Source organism: Pelophylax lessonae (genome assembly GCF_965119305.1).
Source record: "Pelophylax lessonae genome assembly, chromosome: 9".
NCBI lineage: Eukaryota > Metazoa > Chordata > Amphibia > Anura > Ranidae > Pelophylax > Pelophylax lessonae.
In genome coordinates, this window is record NC_138776.1 from 13566350 (window position 1) to 13580392 (window position 14043).

A 14043-nucleotide genomic window follows, 5' to 3' on the forward strand; every position below is an offset into this window, starting at 1 on the left:
TCCCCCACTGGTGTCAGTAGTTTTTATTTTTTGGTATTTTAATTGTAATATTTTTTATCATTTTATTTTATTTTTTTTTACAATGTCACTGACTATGACTCTGTCCATTCAGGAAAGGAAGGAGCTGGTAAATTACATATTTACCGACCCCTTCCTGGTTCTTCTGGTTCTCTATCATGACACATCCCCTGCAGCAGCCGGCAGGAGAGGGGAGGGAGCACAGTGGGGGGGGGGGGACCAGGGGAGCACACAGGGGCCCAGAGACAGCAGAACACAAGTGAACTGGATAGGAGGAGTGGCGGGGGCAGCATACAGAGGAACCAATCTCCTCCATTTTCCTCCTGCAGCTACAGGAGGAAATAGGAGGACAGTGATTTCTCTACATGCTGCCCCCACCGCCCCTCCTATCCAGGTGTACAGGGGAGCCGCACAGGCCTGGAGCATGGGGCCTGGTAGCAATGCAACCCCTGTAGTTACACCCCTGACTCAATGCATTTAGGCATCTAGACGTGATGAAGACGACTTGCTGAAGTTCAAAACATCAGAATGGGGAAGAAAGGAGATTTAAGTGACTTTGAACATGGCGTGGTTTTCTATGGCATAGTTCACGCCGATACAGGCAGGCAGTTGCTGAAGTCCAGGAAGCTCAATGGACTACAAAAGCGCTCACCAGCGCCCTCGTAGTTCATTGAGAACTGCAAGCTGCCAGCCGCAATGGCTGCTGGTAGTTATAGTTCATTCACAGGACAGAATGACGCAGCTGTGTGGGCAGAGCCCCGCATGGCCTCGCTATTTTTACCACCCACCGTGTATTTACATTGGTCCTTTGACGTTAAACACCGGGGTTATGGCAGTAGATAGCGGCCATAACCCCAGTACTTTTTTAAACGACGGGCAGTCCGCTTTAACATAAGGGTCGTCCCAGAGGCAGATTTGCCGCGGGATCACCCTTAGGGGTGGTGGGAGAGGTGCCCCCCTTCCTCCCTCCTCCTGCTTCCTGGTTGTTTTCCCCTCTTACCGGACCCGTCGGTAGCGGTAAAATAATGATCCGGTCTGCTGTCCCCTCAGGCAGGAAGTCTAGTGAGGGCAAGATGGCCCCCACTCCACTCTATGGCCTTGGAGGACCGGAGCGACGTCATACGTCGCTTCCTAGCAACAGATTTAAAGAGCCCATTTTTTTTTCTTTTTTAGTGTAGATGTGAGGTGTGAGGTCTTTTTGTCCACAGATCTAGATTTACTAAAGGCAAATAGACAGTGACTCCACAGCTTAGTAAATGAGGTAAAGCTTCACTTTGTGGAGAATACCCAATCACATGCAAGGGAAATTTAAATAAAAGTTGTTTTACTTGCACATGATTGGATGATGGAAGTCAGCAGAGCTTCCCCATATTTACTAAGCTCTAGAGAAACTGCTCTTGCAGCGTGCAACTACACTTTGCAAAGTCTATTTGCCTTTAGTAAATCAATCCCTATGAGTGAAGTCCAACTAGGTGCATGAAACCTACGGGACGTATATCTGTGACTTATATGTGACAGGTTGTTTTGAACTCTCGGAGGACACACTTTTAGCTGTGAGAGGAGAGAAGCACACGCAACAGCTATGCCCCACCCCCTCCACAGAAGCCTTTGTATTTTTATATATGCGTTCACATGATACAAAGGCTTCTGTGAATGGGCTAAAGGAGGGGAGGGACTGGCAAAGCAGTTCCAGCAGCTCTTGAACTGAGACTACAGTGAGCAGCGTCAGAGCTCTGGAGGTTATCTTCCTGGAGCACAATAAACCTGTCAGATGTGACTAATAGAGATATGTCTATGAGGTGGCAGGCACCTCCTTAGGCTTAACTCATAGTATGCCTGCAGTTTCTACAAGGTAGCGAATTCCTGGAATTCAGCTTTAAATATAACCTTCTGTTCATGTAGCATATGGCCCTGTTTTGGGTGGATCATTATAAAGCCTTGGAATTCTTTGACAGATCTGTAACACGTTGAACGGCTCGCTCTAACCGTTATTGTTTGGGGGATTTGTGTTTTGCTAGAGCGATCGGAGCCAACCCTCTGTACTGCGACTGCAACCTGCGCTGGCTGTCAAACTGGGTGAAGACTGGTTACAAGGAGCCTGGCATCGCCCGCTGTACGGGGCCCCCAGAGATGGACGGAAAGCTGCTTCTCACCACACCGGCCAAGAAGTTTGAATGCACAGGTAGTGACCTTCCCATCTGTTCCCATCTGTTGGCTTTTACCAATTAATTTCGCTTATGAACTAGATTGATGTGCTGAAAATGTATTAAAATGTAGCAATTATCACAAAGGCTCGTTCACACTTAGACTCAAAGAGGGGAATTAAATTAATATAATGGTGCAGGAAGTGGTGGAGTTGCACGCGCCACATTAAAACCAGTCTAGGACTGCCCTATTGTAGTTTTACTGCTATAGGGCGGCTGCTCTTTGCCGCATCACATACACCATTTTACCAAAAGTATTGGGACGCCTGCCTTTACAAGCTAAAGTTCATGCAACATGGGACAAACTACTACATGTGCTTTGTTCAGAGGTAGGTGGGACCTCATAGCTAGGGCAAGGAAGCATCTAGCAACATGGGACAAACTACTACATGTGCTTTGTTCAGAGGTAGGTCAAACCTCATAGCTAGGGCGAGGACGCACCTAGCAACATGGGACAAACTACTACATGTGCTTTGTTCAGAGGTAGGTCGGACCTCATAGCTAGGGTGAGGAAGCACATAGCAACATGGGATAGACTACTGCATGTACTTTGTCCAGAGGTAGGTCAGACCTCATAGCTAGGGCAAGGAAGCATCTAGCAACATGGGACAAACTCCTACATGTACTTTGTCCAGTAGAGGGCAGGACCTTCTTGTAGCATACGTAGCATTCCGGTAACTTTGTGCTGCCTCTTAATGGGCTCTGCCACCATGATGCGTATTTTTTTTTTCTCTGGTCCAGTCACGTCTCCATGGAGACACACCATGAAACCCTCTTGAGACACTCTTAGTATATATAGCTTCCCATTCCTATATCCCCCACATGTTTTAATGTACAATAGCAACTATTGATTTATAGCTAGTGAATTTAACCTAAAAAAAAGTCAAACCTTGCAATGGAAAAAAATCAAATTTCCCCAACACCCAGAACATATCTTGGAAGTTGCACCCACGCACCCCCTGGGCCACCCCCCCCCCCCGCCCCCCGGATACACTTTTTGTTTCATTTACGGCCAGTAAGTCGTATTTTGAACAGGTAGCTCCCCGTATTCACACGTCATTCGCCGGATGGATTGCATTTAATGTGATGGCCGTAGGGGCGGCATTACACAATAGCACAGTCACGACTACCTACAGAAGACCTTGCAGCTCCAAAACACGGGACTGTGGAAGATCTCTGCTGATTAGAATGACCTTCATTGCTCATCTAATGTGGAACTCTCTTCCATCTGTCCCTCTCCAGCCTGACTGCATCCCACACTCAGGCTCTGCGACCTTCTGCCATTGTTTTAGGGTTGCTCTATTTATGCCTCTCCTGCGGGTTCAAGAGACAGAATCCTGATTTACTACCTGCGCCTCCACCGCGTGCCACTTTTTTTTTTTTTTTTTTGGTCAGCAATGCATTATGGAAATTGCTTCCTCTGAATATTTGTCACCAACGCTCACTGGAGCAGAAATCACAGAAGCTATAAAAAATCTTCTGCTTAAGTCGTCTCTCTTGTTTAAATCAGATTTAAAATAGATTCAGTGAAATAGATTACACTTTGAAAAGGCATCAGATCTCAATGGGGGAAAAAAATCTGATACTGGATATCTATACTGGTATTGACTGGGTAATGTGTTACGATCTATACTGGTATTGACTGGGTAATGTGTTAGGATCTATACTGGTGTGGACTGGGTAATGTGTTAGGATCTAAACTGGTATGGACTGGGTAATGTGTTAGGATTTATACTGGTATGGACTGGGTAATGTGTTAGGATCTATACTGGTATGGACTGGGTAATGTGTTAGGATCTATACTGGTATGAACTGGGTAATGTGTTAGAATCTATAAGGTATGGATTGGGTAATGTGTTAGGATCTATACTGGTATTGACTGGGTAATGTGTTAGGCTCTATACGGGTATGGATTGGGTAATGTGTTAGGATCTATACTGGTATTGACTGGGTAATGTGTTAGGATCTATACTGGTATGGACTGGGTAATGTGTTAGGATCTACACTGGTATGGACTGGGTAATGTGTTAGGATCTACACTGGTATGGACTTTGTAATGTGTTAGGATTCAGATATATTGGGCAGACTAGATGGGCCAAATGGTTCTTATCTGCCGACACATTCTATGTTTCTATGTTTCTATGTTAGGATTTATACTGGTATGGACTGGGTAATGTGTTAGGATCTATACTGGTATGGACTGGGTAATGTGTTAGGATCTATACTGGTATGGATTGGGTAATGTGTTAGGACCTATACTGGTGTGAACTGGGTAATGTGTTAGGATCTAAACTGGTATGGACTGGGTAATGTGTTAGGATCTATACTGATATGACTGGGCAATACATTAGGACCTATACTGGTATGAACTGGGTAATGTGTTAGGATCTCTACTGGTATGGAGTGGGTAATGTGTTAGGATTTATACTGGTATGGACTGGGTAATGTGTTAGGATCTATACTGGTATGGACTGGGTAATGTGTTAGGATCTATACTGGTATGGACTGTGTAATGTGTTAGGATCTATACTGGTATGGACTGGGTAATGTGTTAGGATCTATACTGGCATGGACTGGGTAATGTGTTAGGATTTATACTGGTATGGACTGGGTAATGTGTTAGGATCTATACTGGTATGGATTGGGTAATGTGTTAGGATCTATACTGGTATGGACTGGGTAATGTGTTAGGATCTATACTGGTATGGACTGGGTAATGTGTTAGGATCTATACTGGTATGGACTGGGTAATGTGTTAGGAAGGAAAGGATGCCACATTGTTTGGAAATGAAAATTATCACCCTACAGAGGGCTGAATTCAAAGACACCCCAAAAATCAAAGTGAAAAAATCATGCAGCAGGCGAGTCCATTTTGCTGAAATGTTATTGCAGCAACTCAGAATGGTCCTCAGTACTTTGTATGGCCCCCTTGTGCTTCTATGCATGTCTGACAACGTCGGGGGATGCTCCTAATGAGACGACGGATGGTGTCCTGGGGGATTTCCTCCCAGATCTGGACCAGGGCATCACTGAGCTCCTGAACAGACTGAGGTGTAACCTGGCGGCATCGGATGGACCGAAACATAATGTCCCAGAGGTGTTCTATTGGATTTAGGTCAGGCGAGCGTCGGGGCTATTCAGTGGTATCAATTCCTTCATCCTCCAGGAACTGGCTGCATACTCTCGCCACATGAGGCCGGGCATTGTTGTTCACCAGGAGGAAGCCAGGACCCACTGCACCAGGGTAGGGCCTGACAATGGGTCCAAGGATTTCATCCTGATACCTAAAGGCAGTCAGGGTGCCATTTTTAAGCCTATAGAGGTCTGTGCGTCCCTCCATGAATATGCCTTCCCAGACCATCACTGACCCACCACCCAACCGGTCATGCTGAACGATTTTACAGGCATCATAACGTTCTCCACCGCTTCTCCAGACCCTTTCATGTCTGTCACATGTGCTCAGGGTCTTCTGTGAAGAGCACAGGGTGCCAGTGGTGGACCTGCCAGTTCTGGTGTTCAATGGCAAATGCCAATTGAGCTCCATGGGGCCAGGCAGTGAGCACAGAGTCCACTAGAGGACGTCGGGCCCTCAGGACACCCTCCTGAAGTCTGTTTCTGATTGTTTGGTCAGAGACATTCACACCAGTGTCCTGCTGGAGGTCATTTTGTAGGGCTCTGGCAGCGCTCATCCTGTTCCTCCTTGCACAGAGGAGCAGATACCGGTCCTGCTGATGGGTTAAGGACCTTCTATGGCCCTGTCCAGCTCTCCTAGAGTAACTGCTTGTCTCCTGGAATCTCCTCCATGCTCCTGAGACTGTGCTGGGAGACACAGCAAACCTTCTGGCAATGGGACGTATTGATGTGTCATCCTGGAGGAGTTGGACTGCCTGTGCAACCTCTATAGGGTCCAGGTATGGCCTCATCCTACCAGTAGTGACACTGACCCCAGCCAAATGCAAAACTAGAGAAAAACAGTCAGAAAAGAGGAGTAGGGAAAAAAAACGTCAGTGGCCTTCACCTGTAAAACCATTCCTGTTTTGGAGGTTGTCTCACTGTTGCCCATCTAGTGCACCTGTTAATTTCATTAACACAAAAGCCCCTGAAACTGATGAACAACCCCCCTCTGCTACTTAACTGACCAGATCAATATCCCAGGAGTTTAATTGACTTGATGTTATACTCTGATTAAAAAGTGTTCCTTTCATTTTTTTGAGCAGTGTAGATTCAGTTTGCAGCGTTTTCTGGATTATTTAACGGCGCAGAACGGAAGGGAGCCACGCGTTTCATTCCAGCACAAATCCCCCCAAAAAATGAAGGCCATTAGCTCTCATTTCAGACCAGTAGTGGGTGGAGCCATGAATGGAATTGCTTTGGGGCCCGTTTGGCTCAGTTCAAACGTTTGCTTTTTTTTTTAATGCTTTTCGCAGAAACGCACTACAGCTCATTTGACTTCTTGGCAGCGAGCGGCCGCGCATTTACATCCTGCGCGCTTCCGGCACACTTACCGGTGGCCAACGGAAAGCTGCTTGCGATTGGGAGCTTTTCGATCATGTGACTGCCAATCACTGCAGTGACTGCCAATCACATGATCATAAACCCCGCCCCCCGCCTCCTGAGCCTTTTAGGTTGCAGCCAGCTCCAAGGAGTTAACATGGTTTCCTATGGGACACGTTCACATCCATGCTTTTTTCAGCCGCTGCGATTTTTTGGAAAGGGTCAGAGACTTTTTAAAAAACAAAATGGTGCGTTTTTGATTCAATAGACTTCAATGGAGAAGCTGCAGATAAGCCTGTGGTGCGATTTTGCAGTGATTTGCATTTTTTTAATCCACCCAACAACAAATTGGCCCAAAAAAGAAAAAGTAGCATAAAAAATGCAAAAACTTATTTAAAAAACGCAAAATGCACTGCAAAGAGCACTGCAGAAATGGATCAAAACCGAGCCAAAGAGCCCTTTCACGCTAATGCGTTTTTGCTGCGCTTTTAGGCTGTATTCACGCCTGGACGTTTTGAATTGCAGGCATAATTTTTGCGATTCTGTCTGCGAATTTAAAACGCTCAGGTGTGAATGGCAAATCGCACAACGCACATTGGAGATGCCATTCATTTTAAGGGCACCTAAAATCACGGTGTGGTTCTGCGATAAATTGCTTCAAACCGCATTGCGTGAAGCATGTCGTCCAAAAGAAGCTCCTGAACATTTTTTGGGTCATGGGCTTCACGTGAGGCAGTTTGCTGTGATTGCTGCATGATCTATCGCCCGATAATCGCTGGAGAACCGCATGCGATTTTAAGTGCCATGCATCTCAAATATGCGATTTATCATTCACACAGTGACATATTTAAATCAGGGGCAGAATCGCAGCAAATCTGCTAACAATTCAAAATGCCGAGGTGTGAATGCAGCCTAAAGGGCCCTTTCATACCAATGCGTTTTCGCTGCGCTTGCACCCTGCTAAGGGCTCTTTCACACTGCTCTCTAGCAAAATCACGGTAAAAATGCATATGCGTATTTATCATGATTTTGTTGTGCTTTAAATGCGTTTCTGGTGCATTTTTGAGTTGCCTGCTCTTGTGAAAAACAGACGTGGCTCGAAAACGCACCAAAAACGAAATCATGGTACATTTTTTTTAACCACGATTTTACCGTGACTTCCATTCATTTCAATGGGAAGCTGCGTTTTTGGTGTGGTTTTTAAAAATCGCACCAAAGATGCAGCATGCAGCACTTTTCGAAAACGCACCGCACCTGTAACGCAGTGGTGTGAAAAGTCCCGTAGGGTTCCTTTTTGAGCGGCAAAAAAAAAAATAGTAAAAAAAAAAAATAAATAAATAAAAAAAAATAGTAAACAAAAAAAAGTAAAAAAAAAAGTAAATAGTAAACAAAATAAATAGTAAACAAAAAAAGAAATCGTAAAAAAATAAATAAATAGTAAACAAAATAAATAGTAAAAAAATAAATAAATAGTAAACACAAAAAAATAAATAGTTAAAAAATGAATAAATAGTAAACAAAAAAAAATGTAAAAAAATAAATAAATAGTAAAAAGTGTAAGAAATGACAGTTACACCCAAGCACTTAAAATCACTCCTAAAAATATGTTTGAACCACTCCCCCCCCCCCTCTCGCCTCAACACACGTAGGATCGTAAATGCATGCATTGGGGCACCTACCTGCAAACACAATAATTGAGCTACATCTAAGAGAACCTTTCACTACTAAATTGTATCACATAAGGGAATTTTGGGGATTCCCATGCATGCGTACACGGCGCTGGGTTCTGGTATCTGGGACCTTGTAGATACCAGCTCCATGTGACTAATAGACTCCTGATCTCTTAATAAAGAGAACCTGTCCCAACAAAATTGTATCACATAGAGGGACTTTTGGGGAATCCCATGCACACATACATGGTGCTGGATTCTGGTATCTGGGGCCCTGTAGATACCTGCACCATGTGACTAATAGACCCCTGATGTCTCAATAAAGAGAACCTGTCAGAACAAAATTGTATCACATTGGGGGACTTTCAGGGATTCCCATCCACACATACATGCAGCTGGGTTCTGGTATCTGAAATCTTGTAGATGCCCGCACCATGTGACTAATAGACCCCTGATGTCTCAATAAAGAGAACCTGTCCCAACAAAATTGTATCACATAAATGGACTTTTAGGGATTCCCATGCACACATACATGCAGCTGGGTTCTGGTATCTGGAATCTTGTAGATGCCCGCACCATATGACTAATGGACCCCTGATGTCTCAATAAAGAGAACCTGTCAGAACAAAATTGTATCATATAGGGGGACTTTCAGAGAATCCCATGCACATGTATATGGTTCTGGGTTCTGGTATCTGGGACTCTGTAGACACCTGCACCATGTGTGCACATGCGTGGGGTCCCTGCACATACACAGGCATTCTGCAAAGTCTCTGCCGGTTGCCAATGACCTGGCAGAGAGCAGCGCTATCCCTGCACATATCTGTCTGCTGATCTCCCCTACCTAGTAAGAACCCGGAGACAGGATGTTACATCATTTCCGGGGTCTGCTGTCACTTTCTTTGGCCGCTGTAGCCGGAGAAGAAGCTAATGGTGCTTGATCTGTGCTCTGTTAGCTTCAATGAAGAGCAGATGAGACATCAGGGGTCCAATAGACCCTTGATAGCTCAATAAAGAGAACCTTTCACTACCAAATTGTATTACATAGGAGATTTTTGGGGATTCCCATGCATGCATACATGGCGCTGGGTTCTGGTATCTGGGACCTTGTAGATACCCGCTCTATGTGACTAATAGACCCCTGATGTCTTAATAAAGAGAACCTGTCACAGCAAAATTGTATCACATTGAGGGAGTTTCGGGGGTTCCCATGCACATGTACATGCCATTGGGTTCTGGTATGTGGGATCTTGTAGATACCCGCACCATGTCACTAATAGACCCCTGACGTCTCAATAAAGAGAACCTGTCACAACAAAACTGTATCACCTAGGAGACTTTTGGAGGATTCCCACGTGTGCATACATGCTGCTGGATTCTGGTGTCTGGGACCTTGTAGATACCCCCTCCATGTGACTAATAGACCCCTGATGTCTCAATAAGGAGAACCTGTCACAACAAAACTGTATCACCCAGGAGACTTTTGGAGGATTTCCACGTGTGCATACATGCTGCTGGGTTCTGGTGTCTGGGACCTTGCAGATACCCCTCTATGTGACTTATAGACCCCTGATGTCTCAATAAGGAGAACCTGTCACTACAAAATTGTATCACATAGGGGGACATTCAGGGATTTCCATGCACACGTACACGCCACCAGGTTCTGGTATCTGGGATCTTGTAGATACCCGCACCATGTGACTAATAGACCCCTGATGTCTAAATAATCTTTTACACCAAAACTGTATCACCTAGGAGACTTTTGGAGGATTCCAATGTGTGCATACATGCTGCTGGGTTCTGGTGTCTGGGACCTTGTTGACACCTCCTCCATGTATGCACGTATGTGGGATCCCTGCACATACACAGGCATTCTGCAAAGTCTCTGCCAGCTGCCAAACACCTGGCAGAGAGCAGCGTTATGTCTGCACATGTGCAGAATCTTGCAGTGCTCTTGTGCCGCTCAGCAAAACTCTGCCTTCTGCGATGTGACGTGGACACCCCAAGAAGCTGCGGGAGGGCCCTACGTCATTATTGCCTAGGCAAGAAAGCAGGAAGTGCTGCTAAAAGTTTTGGGGAGGAACCAGGAGAGAAAAAGGTATTCTCACAGGCAAGGGTCCACTTTAATGTTGACATGCTGGCGGGATTAAGTGATTTCTGTGCTACATTGTATATATTTCCTGATACGAATAGTCCAAAGTTATGTATGAAAACCTTCGTATTCAGACGCAGTGTTCCAGAAAATGATGTTCTAATTTCTGGTTGACAAAGTAGGTCAGTATTCCCAGGATCTGTTCTCGCAGTCATATGACATCATCAGTTATGTTGCTTTAAATATTTTATAGGGCCGCCAAGCCTGAGTATCCAGGCCAAGTGCCACCCCTGCCTGTCCAGTCCGTGCCGGAACCAAGGCGTCTGCCAGAACAACCCCGTGGAGTACTACAAATGTATCTGTCCACCTGGGTACAAGGTAAGGTCCATGCTGGAGCAAGATTCATAAATAAAGAGGGTCTTTCTAGTTTTTGTGATCAGGATTGGCCTAATGTCAATAAGGAAGTTCATTAATAAAAGCAATCCATTATTAAAACCGTCCATCATTAAAAACAGTGCATTGTTAAAAAAAAAAAAAGTCCATTATTTAAAACAGTCCATCGTTAAAAACAGTTCATTATTAAAAACATTTCATTATTTTAAAAAATCATTATTAAAAGCAGTCCATTGTTAAAAAAAGTTCATCATTAAAAACAGTCCATTATTAAAAACAGTTCATTATTAAAAACATTTCATTATTAAAAACATTTCATTATTAAAAACAGTTCATTATTTAAAAAAAAAATCATTAATAAAAGTAGTCCATTGTTAAAAACAGTCCATTAGAAAAAGCAATCCATTATTAAAAGCAGTCCATTATTAAAAAAAAAAGTACATTATTAAAAACAATCAATTTTTAAAAGCAGTCTAATATTAAAAACAGTCCATTATTAAAAACAGTTCATTATTTTAAAAAAAACATTTTTAAAAGCAGTTCATTGTTAAAAACAGTCTATTATTAAAAACAGTCCATTATTAAAAGCAGTCCATTGTTAAAAAGCAGTCCATTGTTAAAAAGCAGTCCATTGTTAAAAGCAGTCCATTGTTAAAAAGCAGTCCATTGTTAAAAAGCAGTCCATTGTTAAAAGCAGTCCATTGTTAAAAGCAGTCCATTGTTAAAAGCAGTCCATTGTTAAAAAGCAGTCCATTGTTAAAAACAGTTCATTTATAAAAGCAGTCCATTGCAAAGCAGTCCATTATTAAAAGCAGTCCATTATTAAAAACAGTCCATTAATAAAAAGCAGTCCATTGAAAAGTAGTCCATTATTAAAAGCGGTACATTGTTAAAAACACTCCATTGTTAAAAACAGTACATTTTAAAAGCAGTCTATTGTTAAAAACAGTCCATTATCAAAAGCAGTCCAATATTAAACACAGTCCAATAATATAAGCAGTCCATTGTAAAGTAGTCCATTATTAAAAGCAGTCCATTGTTCAAAACTGTCCATTATCAGAAGCAGTCCAGCATTAAAAACAGTTCATTAATAAAAGCAGTCCATTGTAAAGCAGTCCATTATTAAAAACAGTCCATTATAAAAAGCAGTCCATTAAAAGCAGTCCATTATTAAAAACAGTCCTTTATTAAAAACAGTCCTATTATTAAAAGCAGTCCATTAATAAAAGCAACCCATTGTTAAAAATAGTCTATTATTAAAAACAGTCCATTATTAAAGCCAGTCCATTGTTAAAAGCATTCCATTGTTATAAACATTCAGTTTTTAAAAGCAGCCCATTATTAAAAAGAGTTAATTATTAAAGCAGTCCATTATTGAAAACAATCTGTTTTTAAAGGCTGAACTGCATCTATTTATTAAATGCACACAGATTACACTGCTATGTATCCTATATAAAATACCTTTAAAGGAGATCTCTGGTCACAGCATACCTTTCATATTATAACATCAGCATTGTAATAACAATACAAACAATATTTATATCTGACAATCCAATATAAGATTATAATTATGAGATTACAAATATTCTTTCATTCCTGTACTGACTCCGCCTCCTGAAACGCCTCCTCTCAGAAGGCGGGCTCTGTGATATGTGTGCTTACTCACAGGGCATCGTGACTACATGTCACAGAATTCAAGGAAGGTGTGAAATAGTATTAGTTCTTTTATAATATGGCCAGCAGGAACCGGTTCTGTTCTGACATGTTTCGTGCTCAGCACGTTCTCAGGGGGAGAGCACTCTCCCTGACCTGATACATGTCAGACTAGATAGAACCTGATCCTGCTGGTTACTTTAGGCTTGGACCAATGTAAGTATGTATACACCATACCTGGGGGATCCCTCTAGAAGCTGGATATGACTGTATAGACAACCGTACTAAACTGCTACTACTGTACACTGCTACTACACCACTACTACACTGCTACTACTCCACTACTACATCACTACTACTACTCCACTACTACATCACTACTATTCTTTTACTACATCCCTACTATTCTTTTACTACACCACTACTACACTGCTACTACTGTACACTGCTACTACTCCACTACTACATCACTACTACACTGCTACTACTCCACTACTACACCACTACTACACTGCTACTACTGTACACTGCTACTACTCCACTACTACACCACTACTACACTGCTACTACTGTACACTGCTACTACTCCACTACTACATCACTACTACACTGCTACTACTCCACTACTACATCACTTCTATTCTTTTACTACACCACTACTACACTGCTACTACTCCACTACTACATCCCTACTATTCTTTTACTACACCACTACTACACTGCTACTACTGTACACTGCTACTACTCCACTACTACATCACTACTACACTGCTACTACTCCACTACTACATCCCTACTATTCTTTTACTACACCACTACTACATTGCTACTACTCCACTACTACATCACTACTATTCTTTTACTACACCACTACTACACTGCTACTACTCCACTACTACATCCCTACTATTCTTTTACTACACCACTACTACACTGCTACTACTGTACACTGCTACTACTCCACTACTACATCACTACTACACTGCTACTACTCCACTACTACATCCCTACTATTCTTTTACTACACCACTACTACACTGCTACTACTCCACTACTACATCACTACTATTCTTTTACTACACCACTACTACATTGCTACTACTCCACTACTACATCCCTACTATTCTTTTACTACACCACTACTACATTGCTACTACTCCACTACTACATCCCTACTATTCTTTTACTACACCACTACTATAGCCACTTGATCCCCCCCAAGCCTTTTCTGGTACTTTTTGTTTCCATGTAACAATCAGTATCAGCTGAGTATCATAGGAAATTAGTATATGCTTCTCAGCTCCATCTAGTGGCCATAATGTGGTATTTTCCCCATTCACAGATGATGGAGCTGAGTATCATAGGAAATTAGTATATGCTACCCTGCTCCATCTAGTGGCCATAATGTAGTATTGTCCCCATTCACAGATGATGAAGCTGAGTATCATAGGAAATGAGTATATGCTACCCAGCTCCATCTAGTGGCCATAATGTAGTACTGTCCCCATTCACAGATGAT

At 42.9% G+C, this 14043-nt stretch overlaps 1 protein-coding gene across 1 annotated transcript in view; it reads left to right on the plus strand.

Moving 5' to 3' along the window:
* Positions 1–14043, plus strand: part of SLIT1 (slit guidance ligand 1) — a 546950-nt gene that overhangs the window by 468787 nt on the left and 64120 nt on the right. Inside the window, exons 26-27 of the mRNA XM_082269259.1 lie at positions 2037–2200; positions 10732–10856. Coding sequence (XP_082125385.1) covers positions 2037–2200; positions 10732–10856 — 289 coding nt within the window. The remainder of the gene's footprint in view (positions 1–2036; positions 2201–10731; positions 10857–14043) is intronic.